Source organism: Eutrigla gurnardus (assembly GCF_963514095.1).
Source record: "Eutrigla gurnardus genome assembly, chromosome: 24".
Taxonomy (NCBI): domain Eukaryota; kingdom Metazoa; phylum Chordata; class Actinopteri; order Perciformes; family Triglidae; genus Eutrigla; species Eutrigla gurnardus.
In genome coordinates, this window is record NC_139935.1 from 6,354,610 (window position 1) to 6,380,849 (window position 26,240).

Below are 26,240 nucleotides of genomic sequence, written 5' to 3' on the forward strand. Positions count from 1 at the left end.
CTGCCAACGTCTCCTGCAACAACAGCTTTAAGGTTCCCGTCGTGCGCTTGTTTCATATACTGTTGTTATCCGAGGGTTCCCATCACTGTGAGTGGACGTGCTGGCAGTGTGGCCTGCCTGGGGGGGGACGCTGACTTCCCTGCAGCCGTTCCCTGTCACACCAGCCCATAATTGGCCCCCTGTTTCCCACCAGAGAGTACGCCTGCGCGGTCGCCTGTCAAACTCCGGGATGACGCACAGATCCATGGGCGCCGAGGAGCCCTGAACTGCTATGAAGACATTCTGTCAGCTTAGGAGTTGCTGGGAACTGCTGAGATAGTTCAATCTGAAAGCTTTTTTTTTTTCAAGGTTAAAGTTTGGGGATTTTCGGGGAAGGATGTGCCGTATCTAATCGCGGCTGGAAGAGCGCGGAAATAATAGATGTATGCTGTGAAAATGCACCGCGGGGAGTGAGATTCGGCCACAATGGTCCAAATTTGATACAGAAGAACAATTATGTGCTATCAGTTGGAAATGTGGGCCGCGTGCAGGATGAAGCAGTTCACACCGGTGACTTTCATTTTGAGGGTTTGGAATGAACTAAAGTGGGATGTGAAGGGCAGGACGTTGCTTCCATGTAAACGGAAGTGTGCACCCCGACACAGGAGATAAGGCGAGACAAGCAAGCAGAATCAGAAAAGTGTGTGTTTTCAAGCAGAAAACACAAACAGCCCATTAAGCTCCAACCACTGAAAATACTCCGGCACATTAGGTCTCCAAAGAGGCAGAGAAGCGCCGCAATAAATCCAAACCACGACTCCAACACAGCTAAGTTCAGGAATCGGGGGTGAGTCTACCTCCACAAATAACACTCTTAAACACTAATATTTGTAAAAATGTCCTACCACTCCATCCTCTCTCTCCGCTCCCTCGGGTTGGAAGACGTCGGAGGTGCTGCTCCGATTGACAAGCCGAGCCCTGGGGGAAATGGCGGCCGCGCAGACCTGTGATGTGTCCATCCTCTGGAGAGGGGAGTCTGACAGTGAGAAGACCTATAAGCGGAGGTGCTGTCAGATTATGCAGCGGCCCCGAGGCACAATGCATTAGGGAGGGGTGTCCAAAGAAGTGTGCTAGTACATGTTCAAGGCTAACTGTTGAAGCGCTGCCATTTTATTCTGACTTTACCGAAAAGAAAATGTATTTTTTTGAGGGATTGTGTGAAATATGTGGTTCCAAAAAGGCCACATTACGAATACTGGAGAAGCCAGAGAGAGAAACAGATGCAGAGATAAAAAAGAGTGAGTCATCGAACAACATTAAACTTTTACAATACCTCAATCTGTGCTGGTAAGCACGTCGAGTGGTAATTTTAAGAGGCCTGTCAGCGCCGCCGCATCAGTTTAGTGAGGCCGATGCAAAACTTAATTAAGAAGAGCGTGCAGTTATGAAGAACGCGGCTCCGTTTGGTGTCAGAGGGGCTGCGGGATCAACCGTAATCTTGCAATGACTTGCATTACGATGATGCTCAAAGACGGGGAAGCAACGGCGCAAACATGTTTTCCTCATTTAAAAAGATGTGAGCACGAAAAGGCAGCTTTTTATTATGACTTTAATGTACTATGTTGTCAGTATGAGCTGATTTAAGCCCTGTTCTTCATTTTTAATAGGTTGCACTTATGAAATAAGTCAGCGTTATTGTAAGAGAGTCCATAACCCAATATCTAACTGCATATTTACATCTGATGCATGTGAAATTCACATTACAGAACAGCAAACTGTCACCCACACACCATTATTCCCATTACTCGCCTTCAAAGTTTCTGGACCTTCAACTTTCGTCTTTAGACGACTATTTACCGTTAGTAAAAAACGCTATTCTGAAGGGATGAAAGTCTCATTGAAGTGTTTTTATGTCTTATCGGCAGCAGCCATATCCATAGCCTGCTGATACAATTCTCTGGGCAGCTGTTTAAGGGTCACAGGTTAATCTCTTTTACCCAAAAGTGCCACTGAGCACTGCGACGACTCCACAACCACACAGGAGCCTCACATGAATAACATCATTTAGTCCCACTTTTCTGTTTCCATGCATGCTTGTAATTCGGTTAATTTCGCTGCAGTGGGCTTGCGTTTTCACAAATGATAGCAGGCCGATAAAAACACACTTGATCACTGATCTCAAGGCGAAGCTACCTTTTTTTTTTCCTTGCGAGAACAGAAGCGGAAAGACTTCTAATTAGCTAATGCAGCTAAAGATGATTTACATGATGTTTAGTGGGCTGTCAGTCACCGGCGATGGCGCTGGCGGCGCGCAGAAGGAGACGGACGGATCGACGAGATGGAAGTGGAGGGGAGGCGGACACAGGGGAGGAGAGCAATTCAGAAATAGACACGGTGAAGGAGGGAGGGATAAAACCCAGAGAAGAGGAATGACAACGTGTGGAAGGTAAGACAGCGAGGTGGAGACTTGGAGAGGCAAAACTCAAGAGTGGAAGCGATGGGGCGCGAGTGCATGAGGAGAGAGAGAGGAAAAAAAAAAGTGTGGAGGGGGCAGAGATTACAGATTTGCACGCAACCACTCTTTTCAGCTGACGCAGGAGAAACGCTCCACTGTAGATTCGCATAACGAGAGCACTGGACCATCATTAAAATCCAGGAGGCCGCGAGACAAACCGAGCCCCACCTGACTGTCGGCTGTTGTCGCCCCCCAGAGAAACGCGCCTTGTTGAACCTGCTCCTCTTCTGTCAGCACTTTCATAAATAATTCACCGAGCACTCGGGGGCAACAGAGCCACAGTGTGCAGCGTTTCCCCCCCCACCCCCCTCTGTCTTTCACCGCATTACTTTATTGCTCCGTATTTGCATCACAAAAACAGCACATCATTTGCATAGTTTGAGGACACCTAGGGGTGCAGGTCATGGGTGGCGTCCGCTCGGAGGGGGATTTAAACGGCGTCGCGTCGGCACAAATCTGGGGCCCTCCGTCGGGAAGTTTGTGACATAGTTTTAACGTGTTATTGCAACTTGAAATACTTATAAGAAAGTAGGGTTGGATTATTGAATACCCAGGAGTCCTCCTCATTATCACCTCCATCTCTCACGCTTCCTCACGGAGGTCCCAGCTCGCTGCTTCATCTCCATAATTAGCCCTAAACACTGGCGTCAGAAAGCAGAGAAAGTGTTTCGAAAATTCTTCAGGATGTATTCAGGAAGTGAATGCAGCATCTCAGGAACCATGGCGATTAGAACTGGGATGTTTCAACTGCATGCAGGCGTGATGGAATGATCTGGCCAGGTATCAGCATCGCTAATGCTATTCCCCGCCGTGGACCGGGTTTTGTTTCTTGCATGGATGCTTGCATCACAAGGATGGATTCATAAATAGGGATGCTGCACACACACACACACACACACACACACTAGTCCTTTTACAACCTGTTTACCCTGCACATTTTAGACACCTCGCCGATAAAACTAAATCTGACGTGCACTTGCCCAAGTATTTACCCATCTGCTCTGAAGAAACTGGGTCATGTGGAGCCGGAACGCTACTGAACCGCCCTTCCTCGCCGTCCTTTTTTCCATGAGAATGCATACATGTTCCGTTATTTCTTTTTATTAATATCACAACAGCATCCTCTTTCTCCTGCTGGGGCCAGCCAAGATGCCCAACACCAAACTGGGGAAAGAATTTCCCGCATTTTCTGCCACAAAGTCGGAGGCGCACTAATTATCTTTCGATATCAGCAAGAGTTCATTGGAACGCGGCGGTTTTTGTGGAGCGCTGACTCATCAAATTGTTCGACATTATCACACTGTTAGACAATCAAGTGGATGGTGTCAGCTTCATAACATGTTCTGTGTTGTCTAATATCGGGAACAATAGGAGGTCCGGCTAATTTAATCGCAGCATATGATGAAGTGACTGATGAGCATTTTCAGATCGAACAATCGCACGTCACCGCTCCTTTGGTGCAGTTTCAGCGCGCTTTGAAAGAAATACAAAAGAAATGGTCCGTCCCTTAATGAGTCAGAATGAAGTCTACAGTATCTGATAATCAGTTATCAAACTGCTTGTCATATTAAGCCTGATTTGTACAAACGACTGAAACGCATTCTTTCCTGTTTCGTGAGAAACTGGGAGGCAAAAAAAAACGAGCCTTATTGGTGACTGAAAGGTAATTAGTCTCTCGGCGTTCTGTGTATTACAAGAGCAAAAAATGTGTTTCGGCTGCTAATGACGAGCTGCTGGGTGAAGAAGACACGGCGCCTTTTGCTGAGCTGTTAATAAGCAGGAACAAAAGTTGAGAACCAAAGTAGGAAATTGGGTTTACAGTCAGACCGGCATGCAGACCCCAGAGAGGAATTCAGGAGCTTTCACTTCCCCAGGTGTTATTACCATTATGCATTTAGACAACTACTCTCAAATATAAGCTCAACACAAAAGAGCCACTGCAGCACACAATGTCGTTTTTCATGCGACAGTACCACAAATCACTGCTCCTTTTTCTGCGCGCGAGTGAAAGGGCCTGTTTGTCACGGGGTCAGAGGTCGTCGCCGCAGTGAAAACCAGACAAACAGCATCTGGGATTCGGTGTGATTTCACAGCCGAGCGGAGGTGACTGACAACTTGCGAAGATCCGTCCCCGCCGCATGCTAATGGAGGGCTTTGGGTATCTGGTGAAGAAATGAATTGGGTCTCACGGGGCGCATGTTTTTTGGTGAATTGCTTTGAACTATTGGAGACAGAAAATCCCTCAAGTCATGCTGTGAATATTTGCTGTGGCATCAATGGTCTTATTCAAGTGCACTTCTAAGTGTGATTTCCATACGCCTGTTTTGATGTGCTTCTTGAATTGGCGAGGAAAGGGGAAGGCCAGGATTTTTATATCTGACAATTAAACGCGGATTCATTTGCTCACTGTTAGATACGTGTTTTTCTTTGGAGCCCGAGCCTTTTTGACCTTCGGAACGGCAGCTGACAAAACAGTACGAGCTCAAGGTCTGCTTACTAGCTTATGCTGGAGCTGAACCGCGTGGCATTCATTAGAAGAGGGAGCTGCTCAACTTGTGACGCTAATTTGCATGAGGAGGACCAGAAGTCTTCAGAGTCATGGCAGGTTTGAACGTCTGGTTTCCATGACAGCTGAGCAAATTTGTATCTACCATGTGATACGGCAAAGAGCTCCAGAGGAAAAAAAACTCTAGTATTATTTTATTAAAATGGATTAAATACCCAACAATATGCTATTACATTATCGGCAAAATGTTCCTACAATATCAGTCAGAAGATGATATTAAATAAAAAGGTCAAGTTCAGATTTGATTACACTTTACAGGTCGTGTTCAAATTGTATTACCTTCTTAGTCATTATTGCATTTTCAGGAAATTATTACATTACTGGGTGCTACACACCTTCTTAACAATATCCACACAAACACAGATCCATTCATTGCTGCCTCTATAATTCCAACCCTGAATAGGAAGATTATGAAAAACTCAAATTGCCAAGGCTGTTTGCTCAGAGTGTTTTCCAAATATGTTCTCTCATCAGTTAAACAAACATCATTTTCACTGTCATATTAGATAGATTTTATAAGTAGGCTACAGTTATAAGAACAATACAAACACTCAGGCTCCCTCATGTGGCCCAAAGGTGTACTGCAGGTATAAATCCTCAATAAAAGACTGGAAGAAATAATGAAAATACATTTGGGACCCAATCTTTGAAAACACTGTTTTAATGGATAAAACCTCCAGTAACCCCGCTGCAACTGCTCTTAAATTGGTGTCCAAACAGTTCCATTCGTTCAGGAAGTGAAGAAGAAACAACAACTAGGATAGCTTTAAACTCTAGACTGTTTTTGCCCAAGGGCTGGAAAATCCTTCAGGTGAATCCCTGATCCTCCTTATCTCCTCTCTTAGCCTCTCCAACCAGGTCTTATCGCCTCCCGGACAGTAATTAACAGGAATTACACAGGGCTCCTATCTGGTGAGCCCGTCGTTGTTACCGCAAAGGAGCCGTTTCCCATTTAGGGCCTGTCTGCTGGGAGATTACCGCTGGAGGAGGGCTACCCCATCAGGAGCCGTCACACCACTGCTTTGGTCACTTGGACAGATAAAGGCCAAGATGGGTGGTGGGGATTATTCCAATAATGTCTCGCACTTGAACATATAAGAATGACTGTTATTTTATCTGCCCAAAGTGGAGGAAAACCTTGATAAGGAAGTAAAAATGTGCCTTATAAGACTTATAAATTGCACCATTACAACTCATATTCGATTTGAAATTCACTTCACCACTTTTTTAGATACTAAGGAGATACTGGCAGAGTTAGCACATTCAACTGTGCTAAAAAACGATGCCTTTAGGTAAATTGGAGGTTTGTGAGGCGTTTAATGTCCACCAACTGTGTTGCTTGATTAATAGAAATGGATCAGTTAACTTGGGGGGGGTGAGAAAAGCATTAAAAGATGGACAATAGTCCAGAAACGTCTCTCTCTGAGCCCTGCACACTCTAAATGTTTAACAGGATCCTTGAGAAAAGCCTCTCCGCTTCTGTTTCCGTGGCAACTGGCATGCATTGGAATTGATGACATCTCCTGATCGCCCACTTACTTTGCACTAAAAACGCTCTCCCAGTGAACTTTGCCGATGCCATTTCCCTCGCAGGGAGATAATAGCACTTCTCCCTAAGTAGAGGGAAGTCGGAAGGGGAGAGAGAGGCTTTTTCTATTTGACAAACATGCCAAGCGTTTTCATTCAGTCGATCTGGAAGGCACGTTTGAGGGGGACATGATTTCAGAAGAGCACCAGTGAACAGTTCTTGAAATACTGAGGGAAGGAAATGGATTCGGGGAATGACTGTCCACTGTTTCTAACTTTAAAGAACTCAACGTGACGCGCCTAAAAGGGTCTCTATAATTCATGGTTTGCTGAGTGCCTGTGGGGAGATTTGTATGTCTCACTTACCTATGTGAATCTTCTGAGCTCCACTAAGCCGCAGACTTGTTTGAGAGAAACTCTGTCCTCGTTCGGACCATCTAGTTAAATGTTTTCGTCTAAGAGTGTCCCCATATCTCACACTTCCATTCTCCCCCTTAATTAACATAGACGGGCGGCCAGACAGCTCTGGAGGCCAGAACCCGTAACAAGACCAATCGCTGTCACCTTGTTACCACGGTAATGGGTTCAGACGAGGTCCCTCTGACACAGGAGAGAGGGGAAATGAATTCATGAAGCCCGGCCTTGGGTACTTTCCACTTTGCCTTTGTCTCTCTTTGCCCTTCCTCCCTTCCCACATCCCTCCACCTACACGGTGTTATTTAAACCGTCGGCACCACACAACAGAGAGAACATATTCCACATAATCACGCCGCACAATTCATCCGGCTTCATCAAAACCGCGCGCGCGCACGTGCGCCGCCGACTGGAAATTAACAAACACATTCCGAGTGCGTCCATTAAAATCTATTCATTAGCTCTGAGACACATTTCATCCGCTGTTGGTTTTGTTTGGAAGTGTTTACATCTCAACAATAAAAATGCAAATACTCAAAAAGAAAAAAAAAAAAGAAGCGCGCGCTGAAGTCAACACCGCAGAGATGATTTGTTTAAACATCCGCTTGAGTGCTACAACCTCCGACAGACCAGGAGGAGAATAAGACGCCATGCATGTAAGCAAATTACGCTGGACGCAAATTGACTCCGTTGTGGCGGCCTGTGAGAGGTCACGGGATGTTTAAAACGCCGTTTCCACGGCGAGCAAACGCTGAAAGGCAGAGAGCTCATTAAGGGTGGATGTGCACACCTCGGTGGGAAAAATGTCCTAATAAGGGGGGGATAATTGTCACGTCTTCCTTCGAGTTAGTAATCAGGAAAAGGTGAACGCTATCTTCATCTTTAAAAGCTGTGATTCTCCTCCGGTGGCATAAGCAGTCCGCCGAGGAAGTGGTTCATTGTTCTGATTATGCATCCAGCACGCTGATTTGTTTGTTTAATCCGATTATTTGCTGACTGTATTCTGCAGATTTTTCTATTTCCTTTATCCCACAGTCAATAATCCTCCCCCCCCCCGCCTCCTGCTGTGAGCCAGTCAGAGGAGCCTTGGAGGCCCACTGGGTTGTCAGCCCCTGAGCAAATGTTCTCTGATCAATTGTACACGGTCAGCATGGATGTTAGATTGGATAATCTGCGCCTCACTGTCTGCCGTGGATACGTGTGAGCGCTGAATCAATACGCCAAACAACAGGAGGTGCGAGGAACCGCCGTGAGCTTTAAGTCTTAATTTAATTTACTCCGTTTTCAGGATAAACAAATAGTTGCATTGTTCTATTTTTTCTAAGACGGTGTGTATTAACACGCTTGTGTGTGTGCGTGTGGTCGCTAGATCTCCTGCTCTCTCGGGTGAGCAGCGTTTTGGGTCAGCAAACGCGCCTCGGGGAGGTTGAGACGCGGCCACCTCTAGATGGTGTTCTGGATGGGCGATGCGGTCCTTCATCAGTCACCCTGAGGCGCGCTGTGACGGGGTTACACGTCCTGATGGAGCCGCGACCGCGATGGGAGCCCGCACCCGAAAAAGCAGGTCACTTAAAAGCACTCGATTACAGATGTTGACATTGCATTGTATCGCTTTAAAGCCAGGGTCACAAACTCCACCATGTGAAATATTTCCTCCCTCTCCCTCTGCACCGCAGATCAAAAGAATCGCTTCCCATGGCACATTAAAAAAAAATAATAAAGTCATTGCATTTGGCTTTCTGCTATGAATTGCAGATATGTCGTTTTTATTATTTTGTTTGATGTGCCCGAGCCATTTAAATGTCGTCATTGGGCTTAAATGAAATACTGACACATGCCGTCGACGTAAATTAACTCGTTATTGAAGCCGTGTGCTGGGTTGTATGAACACTGGTTGCTAAAGGCGACATGACGGATGCCGTTTCTTGCGGGAAGAGTTAAAATAAATAAAAGTTACGACATTACCCACCCGGTAGGAAGAACTCCCATGCTAAACAGATTCCTTCCACGACTAATCTCCTATTTGCATATTAAAGGCTATGAAAGACACATACAGAACCATAATTCTTTAGCTGTTCTTGTGTTTTTTCAAGACCAGGCACTCGGTGCACAAACACAGACAGAGAGCCTTAGAGAGGGTTGCGGACAACAAAAGCGGGCCTTTTTAAATGCCTATATGACAAGATTTGAAAATCGCTGAGGGTGGCACGCACGTTAAACATTGTAATCAGGCCATATTTGAATTTGAATGCCGAGCGAATGAAAGCTGCTGGAATGTGATTTGGACATGTTTTGGATTTGAACCGGGGTGGTTTTTTTTGGGTGGCAGAAACTGGGACATTTGACTTGTCGACAATCCAAACGGCATTAGCATGAACGGCTCCTTCTTTTGTTATGTTTTCCCCCCGCTGTTCTGCCTGATGTGTTTCCATTAAACCTGTACGCTTAAATAAAGTTGCCAGCGGAGTCAAAGGCTTAATGGCGACCTATAAATAATCGCCATTCTCGCTTTAATTAATTGTCTTTGCAGGTGCGGCGGAAATTGTAAGGTCAGCGCCGCTGGTGAAAATCGTGTTAATTGCTCATCAAGCTATCCGTTTCTCGTCCATCATCCGATTTGTTGATGGGAAACAATAACACCGCCACCACTCATTAGGCTGAATGTGAATGGGTAGAGAGAGAAAAGAAAAAAAAATACATAGTTTGTCAAACAGCAGCTAGCAGACTTCACAGTTAAGATATGGGCCTCATTACACACGCTCAGAGGCTAGCACTTCAAGAATCACACTTAATTGGCTGCCTGAACATCGCATTTTATACAGCAATTTATTTTAAGTGTTTTTGATGTCAGATGATACAGGGGAAACTTCCGCGAGAGGCTGAGCCGAGCAGAAACAGTTTAATTACCCTCTGGCAAGATCACACGCGCACAACGCAGGCAAAGGTTGCGGTGAGATGAGAATTTCAGATTTTTTTTTTTCCAAGATTGTGTGAGGGGGATGCGCTGGGAGCTCAAAGGCACTTGGGATTGTGAGGTCGTGGTGTGCCGTGTTGCCTGGCTACTGGCAGGCTACGGAAAACGCAACGCCTACTAACATCTGTAGCGCCTCTCGGTGAGCCGGAGATGATAGCAGAGACTTGAAGCTCTTTAGACGCTGCAGCCTCCATACTGTCACTACCAAGGCAACATCTACAGAGCTGCCTCCAACCAGAAAACCCAGTGTCGGCTTGACTCCTTCTGGAATGACAGTCGTTTCAACTCCGCTTTGCAGCTCGAGGAAACACGCTTTCGAAGAAAAGCGCGTGCATCATCCGGCATCTTCTCAATCCATCTTATTCATAGTTTAATAGGATCTAATTGTTTTAGAAGGCCACCGGGGCCATAAAATCACGTGAAAACTCCTCACATTTACAGAGCTGCCACTCTACGTCATATAAAAACACAAATACATGAAATACTTGTAAATTACAAACGATGACCCCCTCCTTCCCCTATGTCTCATAAGACACACACTCCTAATAAAGCACCACTGTATATGTTTCATGAACGCAAAGGAGCAGTGGGGGGAGGCTGTGCAGCGCCATGCAGCAACACGCTGCGCTGTGATTGGCTGATAAGAGACCAGAGAGAGGCTTATCCCTGGGAGAGGCCTTGGGGATGACAGTGGAACTTAATTAATATGTAGAATTTATCGATCATTGCACTGCAGGGAAATCAAGTGCCACCTTCTCCCATTTTTGGAGCCCTGGAGGACCGTAAATAAGAGGTCTTAAATATTTCACATCAAACGCGAGCAATAAACATGACGGGGAAATATGCCACGGAACTTCACTGTAAATCGTGCCAAATTAAATTACAAGGCATGCTTACGGGGGAATAGTTGAGCTGAAGCCGAGTGGGGTTTTTAAAAGCAAATTTGGTGCGTCTTAATTAAAGTCGCATTTCTCTCCCCAAACAATAGCCACTTTGGCTTTCCGATGGAGTGGCATGCTTTCCTATGGAGGGAATACCGGGCGATTCCTGGCTAATTATAATAAAAATGCTAAGCAGCAGGATTTGAATGGGACCGGCCTGTATCTGCTGAACAGTGGTGAGAAAAGCAGCCAGGGCCTGGAGAATAGAGTCAACCTGATTTGTTTCCAGAACTCCTGCAGTGCGTCAGTCTCTTGCAACCAACAAAGGCGTACTCCTCGGCAAGCAAGCTTACATCCTTTCCCCCTTGCACAAAAATAAGGGAGGGGAAACTGAAAAGACCCAAACTTGGCAGAAGTCCCTTGAGACCTGTAAGGATTCACTGTGCCTCTGCCTGATGCAGAAATAGGTTGATTGTGCTTTGACCAATCCCAGTTTGACTAAAAAAAGAACGGGCGAGAAAAAAGGAAAAAAGGGAAAGAAAATGTACAAAAGGAACAAGAGAGTAGTGTTTTTTGTTCTGAGCTGTCATTGAGCGACAGGGAGACTGTGAACAGGGAACGAACACAGCGAGAAAGGATGTGTTCAAACTTTCCAATAAAGGGGCATTGAGAAAGGCCACACGCTGAGTGCCTGGCTGACGCGAGGGAGCTTGACAGCCTCATCAAACGCTACGTTGTTGGGTGGCTTCCTGCATTCACAGGACTTCACCTCTCGAGCGACCACAGCCTCATTGTGCAGGGTGGGCTAATTAAAAAAAAGCCGCAATTCACGGCGTTTCTTTTCACCGCGCTGAAGGCAGGAAAAGGCCACAAACTTCCCATCCAGTGACATTATCAGCCGTCTGAATGTGTCCACCCGGGTCCAAACGAGCAAATAATTGGTTTACAAGGTCAGGTGGGGAAAAGGGAAATGATGCATCCCATCATACAGTGTAATGGTGCAAAGACACCAAATACACCTGGTATGAACACCTTGTATCTCGGAATTAGGGAGGCAGACCCCTCAGGTCAAGGAAAGCAGTTCAGGATAGTCTTAAGGGAGTATACCCTATATCCCAGCAGTGGTTCACCTGCCCTGTATATTGGAAGAGCAGCAGGTGAAGTCGGAAGCTAATTACAGCGGCTGATGAAGTTGGAAAAATGACAAGATGCAAATCAATGAACTCCCCTCAGGGAATCAAACTTAACTGAGTTGCATCAGTCCAAAACAAAGTCAGCGCTTCAATCAATAGAAAACGAATGTGCTCTCAGAGTCGCAACACTGGATGTAAAAATAATCGAATGTCTGGGAGATTGCAAAGGCTGAGACATGTGGAAATAAAATTTGTCTGATTTCCACAAATGAAAAAAAAAAGAAAACCCTCAATACGTGTGGACGACGGGGCTGCGATCAATTCTCAAGTTCTATCAAGGAGGGATATGAGCTATCACTTAGCCCGTTTTTACTCCCCTCAAACAAATACTGCAGGTGTGTAATTTATAGACGTAGTGTAGGATTTGCTCTCCTGCATACATATTAGGTAGTATTATCATTAGATCTGCAAGCAGCTGCTGCAGGAAGCTGTTCTGTACAGGTTTTTTGGTAAAGCAGACTTCCGCCAGTTAACGTTTAATGGTGATGATGATGATAATGGAATCGGGCATTAGTGTGTTGCTTTCATTATTCGCCGAGACATCTATCCGACTCCCTGATGATCTTGTCTGGCCTCCAGGAGAGAGTCGCCAATCAATGGCCGCAATAACTATCGCTTTCTATGCACGGGAGGTCGAGGGGCCGGCGTTTGGTGGAACGCGGCGACAGGCAAGGTTACAGAGAGATACGGCGGGGAGATCGGGTGGGACGGCGGCGCCGTTTAGAGTGAAGGACCTTTTTTTCGTTTGAGAGAGGGGGCTAAAAAGAGCAGGCTGCCACCTAAGATCGCCGGATAGACGGACATATGCACACGGGCAAAGATAAGCGAGTGGGGGGGTACCCACATGGATTAATCATGCAGTTAAGCCCCGGGTTAAAATGTGTGATATGTTTGGGTACAATCCCAGCGCCGCCTCCGGGCAATTTGCATAGTGCTGAGAGAGTACAGCTTCATTTCCCCTCGTCCCTCAGCTTTGTGAGAGGCAAGCGACCAAGGGGAATTTAAATCATTTCCGGAGCCATTCCTATTCATGTCCAAATTGCCCTAACCTTATTCCAAATATTACTAATTTATTTATCATTTACACTGTTTTTCCCCCTTTCTTTCTTTTTTCCTTTAGGGAGGGATTTCAGGACTTCCCCTAAAGTCCACTTCCTTAAACCTGAGAGCCAGATTTCCTTAAATTAAGCAGTGGCCAGCCTTCTCCATGTTTAAATCCTCTTTCGGACTAAAGCTCATTATCATCCACACACATAATCTCTCAAATTGGTACCAAAACGCCCCAGCTGTTAAAGTGGGCTGCATAATTTGCTAAGGGAGCCTGAAATGAACCCATTATCTTTTTAGAGAGAAATATTAAACTTTAGATTATGCAATATTGTATTTAATGGTGAATGCCTGCAGACAGTTGGGGTTCCAAGACAATGGACGGATACTCACAGAACATTTGAACTTTTTAGTTTTGGGCTCAAAAAGGTTAAGACGATATATTATAGCCTTAAAAACAAATAGCCATAAGGTGAGAACAGTTATCCTGTATTTACAGCAACAATTACTTCTGGGAGTGAATCCATCAAAAAGCTTGTGCTGTTCAAAACTCCATCAGATACGACTCATTTCTGCACATTTTAAGGTGAAAATCTATAAAAACGCTACCAAAAACATCCTAACCTGCACTAAAAATGTCCGCTTGATTGACATGTGTCTGACCCTATTAGCTCAACCCACAATTCCACCCCATTTACCAAATCGGGATTCCAGTAAAGCCAAATCCAATCATCCGGTAGGCTTTGCACGCCTATATGTGACATTCTCCGACAGTTGCTGCCTTAAACCCACAAACGCATCAAAGAAATACAATTTCTGTCGTTCGGATACGTCTTTGATCCGCACACATGACACCTCAACCAAGAGCTACACAGCCCTCGACATCCTTCCTTGGCATTTTTCTCAATTGCTGTGGTGTTGTAACATTATTACAGGTCAGGAAGCAGGCCACGGGAAGACCGCTCAGCTCATAAATCAGGTGATTGATTGCCGTCCATCTCACACAGAGGACTGTGGCACGTGTCCTCCACTCGGAGAACATATCCATAGTAACCCTGGTTGTCAGGAGGCCTATATCCGGCACACTTGTTGGGTTGCCTCCCTCCCTCTCCCTCTCTCTCTCCAAGCAGCGGGGGAGAAAACAGCTCCATGTGGCAAGCCATTTCATTTCTAATATCATGTGCGTGATCAATCTCCCCCGCGGAGAACGGGCGTTGCAGAGGAGGCAATCATTCACCGTTTGTGGCAGGAATGTGATATTGACCCGGGGAAGATGAACCGTGGGTATGCATGGGTGTGTGCCTCTATATGTGTGTGTGATGGAGAGAGAGAGAGGTTCCAGTTTTCAATCCCAGTGGAAGTTTCCAGGATTTTTGAAAGTGTGTGTAGTCCATCTGATGCCACTTTTTATTAGTATTGACGCCGTTTTTTATTGCTTTCAGAATTGTACGACGGGTAGTTTTCATTCGTAAAAAACCAACATGGTGGGAAGAGTGAGTACTGCCGTGGCCTCCTTCTCCCTCAAAATTCTTGCAGATAGCTTCCTGCCATATTTAACGTCCTTTAATATCAATTACAAAGTCAAATGGCGTGCCGTAATTGAATTTGTGCTGTGCGCCGACGTCCCCTGTTAGGACTCACTGTCTTGTCCAATTAAGAGGAGCTTTATTATTGGCCAAATTGTGAGTAGCCCCATTAAAGTGGGTTGGGGGGGGGGGGGGATTCTATTCTTTAACTGACATATTAATGCTGACACCCTCCCAGAGTTGTGTATTGCGGCGGAGGTGAAGAGTGTAAATTTAACTCGGTGTCAGAACGTCCTTGATTCTTCCTCCTGCAAGAGCGAAAAAGTCTGGGAAGAGAGGCAAAAAATATATGTTGTGGACCCACTGTAGCGGCAGTAGATAAATACAGGGGGAGAGACGGATGATGAGAGGCTGCTCTCTAATGGGAACCAAGGTCTTGTTGCGGTGGCGCATTTTATTTACAGCTACTCTTCATCAGAGTGACACGCCGGGCCTGCAGACCATCCGTAATAGAAACGAGAAGCAGAGGCGGGATTCTCTATTCCATTTCCGACAAGCCGGGGGAGCAGCTTTTTTACATGTGCGCTAATGACGGAACGATGCGTTCGCCGTGAGAGAGCGTTATGGGTAATGCATCGCTGGAATTACTGGGAGACTGCAGAAAAGGTAAGCATCATTTGTCTGGGGACTCATCAATGTCTGGTGGAGAAATGGGGACTAATGACTGCACCGCGGAGGGGGGGGAGAGAGAGGCTAAATCTGTCTCAATCAATGTCAAGGAAGATGATTGTGGATCTACAACTGTCATCAGTGTTCACCAGGGGGAGGGTGGTACATATGTTAACAGTTTTGGTAAGTGGTGACTTTATGTGAATAGAAAAACATTGGTTTGTTGGACGGAAAAGTTGAAAAGTGGTTCGTTTTCCTAAAAATGACAAGCGATTGTGGAGAATAGACGGAGCTATTGTCCCTGCAGCGTCCACATGGGTAAACGGTCGGTGTCTGACTGTGACGCCGTCCCTGGTTTGCCTCATTAGAAATCAACCATGAACAATACAAACTCTAGACAGGCCATTTTGAGAGTGGCTCGCTAACTGCTGTGTTGACTTGGGACACAAGACGCAATACTTTCGGTTTCCTTACAAATGGCATGAACGGTGCGTGAAGCGTGGACTCCGAGGACACTGGATATTATGATTGGCCTTGCAATGCCTAAGACATCAACGGATATTCTGTTAAACTGCGCCAAAGCAAGTAAATCCCAGAGGATAACGGGTAGGTACGTTGGGAAGCTGCATGGAGTAAAACAACAGTAACAGGCGTAATGAATGGGGATGCCCATGAAACCAATTGGAAAACTACAGTATTCAAGAAATGCTCTGTTTAATCACTTCGATAGGTTGGCCTGAAGTCATCCTCTGAAGCTCTTTCTCACTGTGATCATCAGAGGTGAGAAAAAGAATAAATGCATAGTTATTCAGAGAGTTAAAAGTGAGACCTGACATGAACCCTCAAGTTTGCCAAGTAACCAGACGGGCACGTCCAGGATTTCTAACATTCCCTCTTCCGAGCATCTCTTCTATGTATAGTGTGGACAACAAGGGAGCCGATTGTGTGTTTAAGACAGTAACAGCAACCGAGAACAAGATCTCCTTTTTTTTTTTAAACAACCAGGAATAGCAAGTGCAACAGAAATAGACCAACAAAGGCAGACTTTGTCCATGAATCGCTTAAATCCAGAAAGGGACGAGAGTATAACTCACTTCTGATTTACCAGAATTGACCAAGCAGACCTCCAAAGCGCTCATTTTCACAGGCTTCGCTGACCACGCTTGCCAGTGCGTCCATACCACATTCACACTGTAGATGGGAGCCGTGATGTACAACTAAAAGGACTCTACGGGAAGAAGCAAATCACCGTTAAGAATCTCGCTGGAAGCAAAATTGACAATGATTCACAAGCATCCCCGCATAGCAAACCATTCAACCTTTGGGGCTGGATTTATGGATGGATGTTGGGATGTATTCTGCACACATATAGCAATTCTAGCAGCACACACACAAGAAATACAGTGCCGGTGTAATAGTGTACACCTGGAGAAAATCCATCCGAGCCACATCAGCTCCAGATCCATTTGGGTGTCAGTGTAATCTAAATCAAAAAGCAAGATTACGTGTCTATATTCAATCGTCAGAAATTGACCAATTTCTACACAAAATAGCCTCAGTAACCAGAATGCAATGCAACACCTGTCAGGAATAGAAAGCATCTCTTGGAATGGATCGTACATCGTGTACACAACGATGTAAGGGCATCCAAGAGTGCAGATTTACTAAAGCATCTGACTGGATGTGCTGTATGAAGCAAAAAAAATACACGTAATTATTCTGTTCGCCCAACCATTCAGGCCATATCAGCATTCTAACAAAGAGGAACCACAGCTGAGGACAAATGGATATGTTCTCCTACTTATGCATGCCGAGGATTAGTATGGCAGATATGCATTGTATGTTTTTGCACTGTTCCACCCCGAGTACAACTGCAGACAAAGCATTCCTCAAAGACGGCTGTTTTGAATTTAATCATCTACAGATAATAGCAGTGCACATGCAGCACTGTGCTGGGGTTTCTGGAGTTGTGTGTGTGTGTGTGTGTGTGTGTGTGAGCCCAGCAAAAGGGAAAGGAAGTGAGATAGTGGATGCATTGTTCCTGAGGGAGTCAATCAAGCCATTTCATTTCCTTTAATGGGCCGACACTTACAGGTTTAATTGCCTACGGTGAATTTCTTTTAACAAAAGGTACGGCTGAAAATAACTACATGTTTACAGAGTTCGGGGCGACTTGGTTTGTCTTATTAGAGACTGAACGAGTAATTTGTTTGATCAATTTCAAATGGATCCCCCCGTATCATCCGGAGGAAAATTGCGGATTTAAAAAGCTCGAGGCTTTTTAAGGTTTTTGATGCGTGAACATCCGACGGCTTAAATTGTGAACATTGTTCGACCCTGCATAAACATGCCCTTCACAGTGGAGTATATCGCCTATAGAGTGATCAGACAGCCATACTGCAAGGGAGGTTTTAAATCAGACTATGGGCCGAATGTTATCCAATCTCCAATGGAAATATGACCAAATGAAACTTAAACAATGGAAATATACCTGCTATCATGAAAGGATATTCACCATCCAACCCCTGCTGTTTCTTTCCATTCCATTAAAATGAAAGCAATGCATTTTCAAACTTTCATTGCCCAGAATTCGCAAGAAACCTCTAACTCGCAACCAGCAAAACCTCTAATAAAGCCATTCAAGCGAAAAGAGAAGGAACAGAGGACGGAGGTCTGGCTCCAATAGGGTGTTCATTTATCAGTAGACACGTTTCAAATCCTCGCCCCAGGCCATGGCTCATAAGGCAGCCGATGAGAAAGCCCGGACTACCGCTAGAAAAGCCCAAAACCCTTTGATGAGCCTTGGGTCACTCCTGCACCTGTGCCTAATATGCATGGGTAAAAACCCAGATGCAAACAGACAATAAAACAAAAAATAGACTGCAAAATATGTTCCATGTTGGATTGTGTAGTTAAACCCTTCAAGAATAAACAAGCCTACGCTCTTTATATCTTCAACAACAAATAGGAGAACAAGGTTATACCATGCAACTGATCTCTCTCAATCAAGCTGTTAAGAAAACAGGACAGCCCTGTTTTTCATCTCGACTGGACTCCGAGCACAGCGGCACTAGGCCTGCGATGCCCCTGCTGTTGACTGAAACATGATTTGTGCTTTCATGCATAAAGGAGAGCCTTGAATTCTTCCAATGAATGTTAAAATAATAGAGAAGTAAAATACTCTTTGGCATTTTTCCCCCCCATTGGTTTTTCAGGATTGTCTATTGTTCGAACAAAAGGAAGACACAAGACGAGACTTACCTGAGCCTCTCTTCGACACCACTTTCAGGCAATGGACCACAATGGCATGAAGCAGGATCAGCAGAGGAATGGGAGCTTTCATTTTTTACCAGTCCTGCAAGGAAACAAAAGCTTGATTCATTATGCTGCACTGAGACAAGCTGTGAATACATTAAATCCATCAAAACATAGACGTAATGATGTTGGCAGGAGATACACAATCAAAGCTGGAGTTAAAAAAAAAAACCTGCAAGTTGTCAGCAAAAATTAAAGAATGTTTATGAGACCTAAGGTCTGCTGGAAAAGTTTCAACACCCAGATGTGCAAATTCCATGCCCCAAAGTGTTTGTCTGCCTCGGCTTCATTTAAACTAGTGGTTCGTCAGGGACTTCCTGAGGAAAACAAAAAAAATCAGAGTGTGTCGATGATACAACATGTCAAGATGCATCCCGATCAAGGCGGACCTGGCTTAGCAGCTTTGTCGACTACCTACAACACTAATCCAACGTCTTCCTTAACCAACATGACATAATCAGGTCCCCACTTAGATCACAGCATCTCCGCTAACAAACAGCTTCTCTGACAAGGAAGACGTAGGGCCTGATATACAAATTCAGTTTGAGCAGAATTCACATGTGGCGCTTGTTAGGCTGCTCCATGTAACTGGAAAATTCCTATTTTTGTTTGCCGACTGACTCGTGTACTTGCCATTCCTGCTATGGCTCGACATGTCGGCTACAAGGCCACTTCCACTGGCATTTCAGTGACGACAAAGATGCTTCACATAATTTCCACAAAGCTGCATCAGAAAAGACTTTTGAGGGGAAACCCTGAAATGCCACAATAACCCTTGAGACACTCACTTTGGCATGCAAAGCTGGCCGCCGGCCAAATATGGCGACGTTGCAGTGTTCTCCTCGTCAAAAAGGCCCATTGTCGTCAGCCCCTTGCTTTCTGCAACAAATGCCACCTCGGGAAAAAAAAAAGCTAACTGCCACCACACAAAAATCTTATCTTTTTAATTAATTCTCCCATGTTGGGGCGCAAGTCTGCAACATTAGCACAAAAGCCGTGGTGTCTTTCTTTGGTTTCAACACAGAGGGAATGACTGAATCGCCACTTCTGCTCGGTATTCCTCCAGTTTACAGTTTATTCTGGACTGCTGGATATTAAAGCACTTATTATTCCAGAAAAGGTTAACAACGTGCTCTCGCGATGCACAGTAATTTTTTTTTTTTGGTTGATAACCGTACTGATGAGCAAATATAGTAAATCATTCCCCGTTGGGTACACTGATCATACACGACGCCTGCATGTGTGCAGAGATGAAAAATGGTGGATTATGGGATTAGATATATTAAAGAACCACACGTGAAAACATGACATGGTGCTTTGCTTTAAGCTCGTGTGCAGCCGTTGAGGAAAATGGCTCCTGAAGGAACGCCGTTTCAAAGGACAAGGACTATATATAGTACAGATTTGAATGGAATATATATATACAGTATATATATTCATTACGAAGAGTGTCATATCACTATACTGTACATTGCGGCATATGAGATAATACAAAAGGAAAAGACTCATGCAACATTATCTATGCTATATTATAGTATATATATTAAAATGTGTTGAAATAGGGCGCAGGGTTTAATTAGGATTTGAAATTAATAATCCAGATGGTTTGATATACCTGCAACTGTCTATTTTCCATTAATATGTAGGAATATAGGGAGTGTTGATGATAAGAGGAGGTGCTTCATAAGGTAACGGATAGAAGGTACTCACTGTCTCATCTTTACTTAGTTTCTGCAGCTCTCTGCAAGCTACACAAATCATCATTAATTACATTTTTTATCTTGAAAATTGACAAAAAAAATGGTGCGAGTTCAATCATTACAGAATGCCAGACGTGCAGCAAGTAGAGGTAGGTGAGAGGAGTGACATTTGAGTTTTCAGCCGTGTTGGTAGGGGGGGTGAGACTTGGAGCCTGAGGGCAGAAGCTGCTCCCTTTGTATCTCCTGTCAGACAAGGTACAGGGTGAAGTGACTGGGACGAGATGCCATGCTGAACTGTTCTACACACCTCGCCAGCGTTGGGCAACGATCCAATAATGATGGCGCTCTGGTTGAAGATGCTTTGAATCTGTATACACAAGCGGCGTGCGGCTCCTCTGAGGAAAGGCCGCTAATGGCCGGCTGATCAAAGCCGGCATAAAAAGGTGTTGAGCTCATCTGTCAGCCACACATATCGACGAGGGCGTACTTGTAATGCTCGATCGGCCGCCGCGGTCCTTTGACGCGATTCCCCGCTGCTCGCCCTGATGGCGCGTTTGAGAAGATGGCCTCCTGTTTGAAGGATTTAGCTCCACGCAATTTGTTACCCATAATCACGCGAGGGGTGTCAGCGCATTATCACTATCGTCGTACGTCTCGGCACATGGTTATTAGCTAGTGAGAAGTGAAAGATTCAGTGCAGCTGTCGAAACTGTCAGAGATATGATCAGCGACACAATGGAGCAGGAAAAATAGCAAGTAGAGTTATCCCCCTTTGAATTGAACAGATACTAGATAGTCCAAAAAAACATGAAATCTCCGAAAAAAAATAGTCCTCCCTTTAAAATCCCACAATGAATGCTTATCCTGTCAAGCATCTGAAAGTGTGCCATTCTTTAAAGGAAAGCTCATCCAAAAGGTGCTGTCACCTGCCCCTCATTCTCTGATTGTTTTCTCCCTCAAGCATCCACTTTCTCTCCTCCCTGACAGCGGCGTCTCCTCGGCGGATTCATCCAAAATTCAATTACTTTGGAGCCGGGGTTCGGCGAGAGAAATGGGGCACTCTCTCAACACTCTCGGGTCCCGGAGTCGGCCCGGAGGAATGCATCTCCCCTCTCCGCCCGCCCCCTCGCGCGTTCACACACAAACAATTTCAGCGATCGACGACTGAGGCTTTACCGCTTCGCAAGTGGATATTGAGATGATGATTTACGCGGACCTCGCATTTCAAGTCTCCCGTGCGCCGCCGCACGTTTTCTCACTCTCATGCTCGATTCTGACTCATATCTGACGTTGCTGGCTGTTCTTATCTTCCGTGGGATGCTGCCCACATCGGATGGCAAAAAAAGGAACTGACAGCGAGAGGCAAGAACAGGCATCCGTATTTGCGCCGACACTTCTCCTGCTTGTTTGGTAAACATTTCAGTTCCGGACCCTGAAAGTCCGATTGAATTGAAGGGTAAAACTTTGACGGGCTTCTTTTCCCAGTAAAATGGTAAATAGACCTGCATTTCTATTGCGCTTTTTCTTGCCTTTTTGGGCGACTCAAGGCACTTCACTCTACATTCAGTCTGTTTATCCATTCATGCACTGATGGCAGAGGGGCCGCATGCCCATCAGGGGCCATACGGACTGGAGGAGCCGGGATTCAAACCCAGTGTTGGACATGCAAGAACCCGCTATGAAATTAGTTCTTATTTTCTTGGCAATAGTGACTATTCTTCTTTAAAAAAAGAAGATACCAGGAATCCAGGTTCTTTAAGGCCTCTTTTTTAAGACAAATTCTGATCTGAGCTCTTAAAATTAAGTCGCATTATGGGTCACGTGGCTTGAATCACATCCATATTGGAAGTGGAAATCCCCCCTTCTCACCCCCACCATCAACTGCCTCTCTCCAAGTCACCCCTCTGCCCCTTTCCACCTACCTCCAGTCGAGAAATTGATATGTACTCTGCTTGGCGAGTTATTAACATTTCTATTTCTGAGGAACACTTTTCAAGCCCTTACACCCTCACACACACACACACACACACACACACACACACACACACACACACACACACACACACACACACACACACACACACACACACACACACACACACACACACACACACACACACACACACACACACACACACACACACACACACACACACGAGTCTGTGCTCTCCTCACTGAATTATTCCATTTTGGATTATCTAATAACCCTGCAACCACAAGCCTCCATGTTCCTGACACGCAGGCATGGCGGAGAGGGAAGACGTCGCTTCTCCAACACAAATTAGCACTCTTGACATGCTTAACGCCTTGGAATAAATGTTTCTTCTGCGTTGTAAAAATATGCACTCTTCCCTGACAACAGTGGGAATAAAAACAGCGCGAGGCATCGAAACTGCAATCAACAGATGAACGCGGAACAATGAAAGACACACTGTGCGTAGCAACGGCACACAATAGTGTATTTTTGTCCGCGGCTAAACTCTCCCTCTGTGGCGAGGATGAAACAGAAGACGTGGCATTTTCAGAATCTGTCTGAGGAGCAGTTTTAAACTACTTGAGACGCCGCCTGGTGCCATATCGAAACCACTTCAACACAACAAGTTCTTAGTGTTGCCAGAGCGCTCTTCATTTCAATGGCACGGAAATCATTGCTAATAAGGGCCAAACGCAGGATTGAATTCGAAGACAATGTTTTCTTTAGATTTCGCAACACATCATGGGTTAAATTCTCCTTCAAAGCCTCCAACTGTAGACATATTATTGTGGAGACACACCTAATAATTTCATCCAAAACATATCCTAATAACACAAGAAGCAATTGTGGAATTTAAACAGTACATGATGTACAAGTTCTATTCATTAATTTTGGTTTTGGGAGCTGTTAGTTACCCCAGTATGAAAAAATCAACTTCAGGACACACTCATACAAACTGTCTTTGCAGTCTACGCCCAATGCTTAGTCCCATTACCTGAGCTGCCTGCTAACGAGACCGCTTTATCCTGTCAGGGAATAAGGATGACATTAAATGAACGCGGCTCTCTCTTTAGATATTCCACACCAGGGCTAAGACGACGGAGCGAGAGCCGGCTCCAATCACCGAGAGAGGAGGAGGTGAAAGGGGACGAGAGGATGAATGAATGCTGGAACGGGGAGAAGAATAGTGGATGAGGAGAAGGCCACCGTGAGAGGCTTTATCATGGGACGGCGCCAGGCAGCAGAGCATAAAAAAAAACCACAGCGACAACTGGGGATTCATCTGGTGCAAACTACCCAAATTTTGACATGGCGGTGATTAACATCTACATTTTGACTTCACCGTCTATAATAAAATGTGATTCGAAGGATTAAACCAATTTGTTGCGTCGACGCGGCGCATTTTCCAGTGTTAATAGATGTTGATTTTCGCACGCAAAACGACTGCAATGGACGCCGACGCCGCGATAATGTCTGGGAAAATGTGGAATTAACTCTGATGTGTATGGATTTATGGCGAAATAACACAGCGATGATTCACACGCCGCTAGATTAATACTGACAGCTCCGCTCTATTGCAGATCATCGAGCACTCTTTGAAATAAGCCTTGAAACACTTTTTCTTGAGAAAACATGTTACAGGCAATCCATTCTAACCACATATAGGACAACACTGCTGCCTTTCTCCTATCAGAACAGCCTTTGCGTTGAGGCGATACTTTTTTTTATCAAAATCTGCTCCTGCAGGAGTCAATCAAACTCTCAAACACGGCCCGAGTGCAAGGCCTGAAATTGGATTCACATCGGAAGGAAGCATGCTATGATAGCTGCTGAATGACACTCGTGCTGCCGGGGTTATCTGAAGTCCAACATGGGCTAATAAACTGAAAATGCATTCGAGTACAGGTTGCAGCGATGAGATATTCGCAGGCTGAAGCACACGACAAAGAATGCTGCATATTTACAGTACAGTAGCAAAAATAATCGGGATGGTTGAGATTGTCTTGTACTCCAAAGTTTTATTAGATCACATGGATATAAAACTTCTCGCACAAAAGTTCATCAATCATCAAAAAAAATCTGGAGAAATGATGCCCTGGCAGTTTTTGTGGTTTGGCAAATCACTTGAAGCGTCTCAGCAGCAGCAGCTGATTTAAGGGGGAATGGAAGAGGAGTGTCATATTATTAACACAAGATAATAAACGCCCACCCTCCAGCGACCATGCCCATTAAGGCTGCTAAATATTTATCTCGCTGATTTTATTAATCAAGTCAACGACTTGGAGGAAGCAACCGGAGGAAAATGCACAAAGTAGCCAATGGCAACAAAACAACAAAAGCCCTTGAAAGAATAATCAAAATATTGCCTCTAACAGACAATAAGCTTAAAACTGTACAGTCAATTTATCTGACTTTAATTGGGATTGAATGCACAATTCTAAGAATAATTATGGCGGTGCCGCATTTGGCTTTTGAGTCATTTGATTGAATACAATTTGATTTGAATAAAATATCCTTAAAGGACAAAAAGCATGACTTATAAAATGCTACACATGTCAAGGGTCAAATTAGACAATACAGTCGATGTGGAAGAGTTGTCGTCACTGCACCTTTCCTCCAACAAAGTCCGCTTCCCGGCCCCCGCGAGCAACGGTACACCTAAGTGCTAGGACGGGCCGACATGCTGTAGTTACCACCGAGAGCTTAACAGCGCAATGCAAATGGGCTTTCACACAATAACAGACGATCCACATCGCCATGCTAGGCAGCCGAGATTCAATATCGGAGGACAAGGAGTGCTGCGTCCCCAGGCCCTTCTTGTAAAGTGGCCCATAAATCAAGAACCCTGTTGAGAGCCGGTCTCTGTGGGTCTGGTCCAACAGAGGAGGAGGTGGGGGGGGGGGCTGTGGCTGGGAAAAAGGCACACCAGTAGACCCCTTCGGTTTGTAACGCAAAGGCCAGAAAATATGACCATCGTTAGCCAAACTGGGGAGTGGATTATTGCTGGAATTGCTACGTTTGAATATATAGGTTGCTCGGCCACGCATGCAACGGAACCGGATTTATTAATGTTGGTTCTAAATTAAAAGCTCACGTTATACAGGAAGGAGGGAAAGAAATGGGGGACAGTGAAAGGAAAGGACTGGCACAGACTAAGGTGATTGAGCGTTGAGTGGAAACATATCAATGACATCCCCCCCAAATAACAAAATGTCTCTCCAAAATACCTGGCTCAATTTTGGAACCATTAGAAAAAAATATCTGGTAAAGCTCCAATCAAAACAGTGCACTCCAGAGACGAGATGATTGCATAACACAAATGGTGTAGAGCCAATGAGGATACAATGATTGATTGAACGCCGAAAAATCCCTCTTATTTGAGGGGTGAGATGACTGATAGCCTTGAGGAAATGCATTGTGGGATTTCTCATATAATACAATGGTGCGAGGTACATTTTAAACCAAATTGGGAGTCATGTGATGCCGTTTTTTTTACGGGGAGGCAGGTTAAATATGTAAAGATTAGCTGTAAATATGACGTTGCCCCCGGGTCTGAAGTGCAGCGGCGAATGACAAATGAAAAAGTGCTAATGAAGCACTTCGTGATTTCACTCACTATTAATCCCTCGGCGTAGCTGTTCTATTTAAGTCCTGCCGGGGCTCCGGGGGGAGGTTTTCCACATTCCTGCATTGTATGCAAATAGTCTGCATTGGTGGTTAAGGACGGTGAATGCGCCACCTTAAATGGGCTTGTAGAAGGCTTGCTTATTTGTCCTGTAAATAATAAAGATGGGTTTTGATCGTGTTTTGATAGCATTAGAGAGATGAGAGTTAGCAAGTAAATGCAGTTCCGGCAGCTCGTCAAATTTTGCACGTTTTTTTTTTTTTTTTTATCTCCACGCCAACGTATGGAATGTCACAACAAAGCCTTCATGAATGAGCGAGCGGCGATTCGATGA

At 45.1% G+C, this 26,240-nt stretch overlaps 1 protein-coding gene across 2 annotated transcripts in view; it reads right to left on the reverse strand.

Annotated features, from left to right (window-relative positions):
* Positions 1-26,240, reverse strand: part of LOC311009730 (interleukin-1 receptor accessory protein-like 1) — a 151,401-nt gene that overhangs the window by 121,530 nt on the left and 3,631 nt on the right. For both annotated transcript variants that reach the window (XM_084004077.1, XM_084004076.1), the window contains exon 2: positions 18,553-18,646. In XM_084004077.1, the coding sequence (XP_083860203.1) occupies positions 18,553-18,634 (82 nt within the window). In that variant the 5' untranslated portion in view covers positions 18,635-18,646. The remainder of the gene's footprint in view (positions 1-18,552; positions 18,647-26,240) is intronic.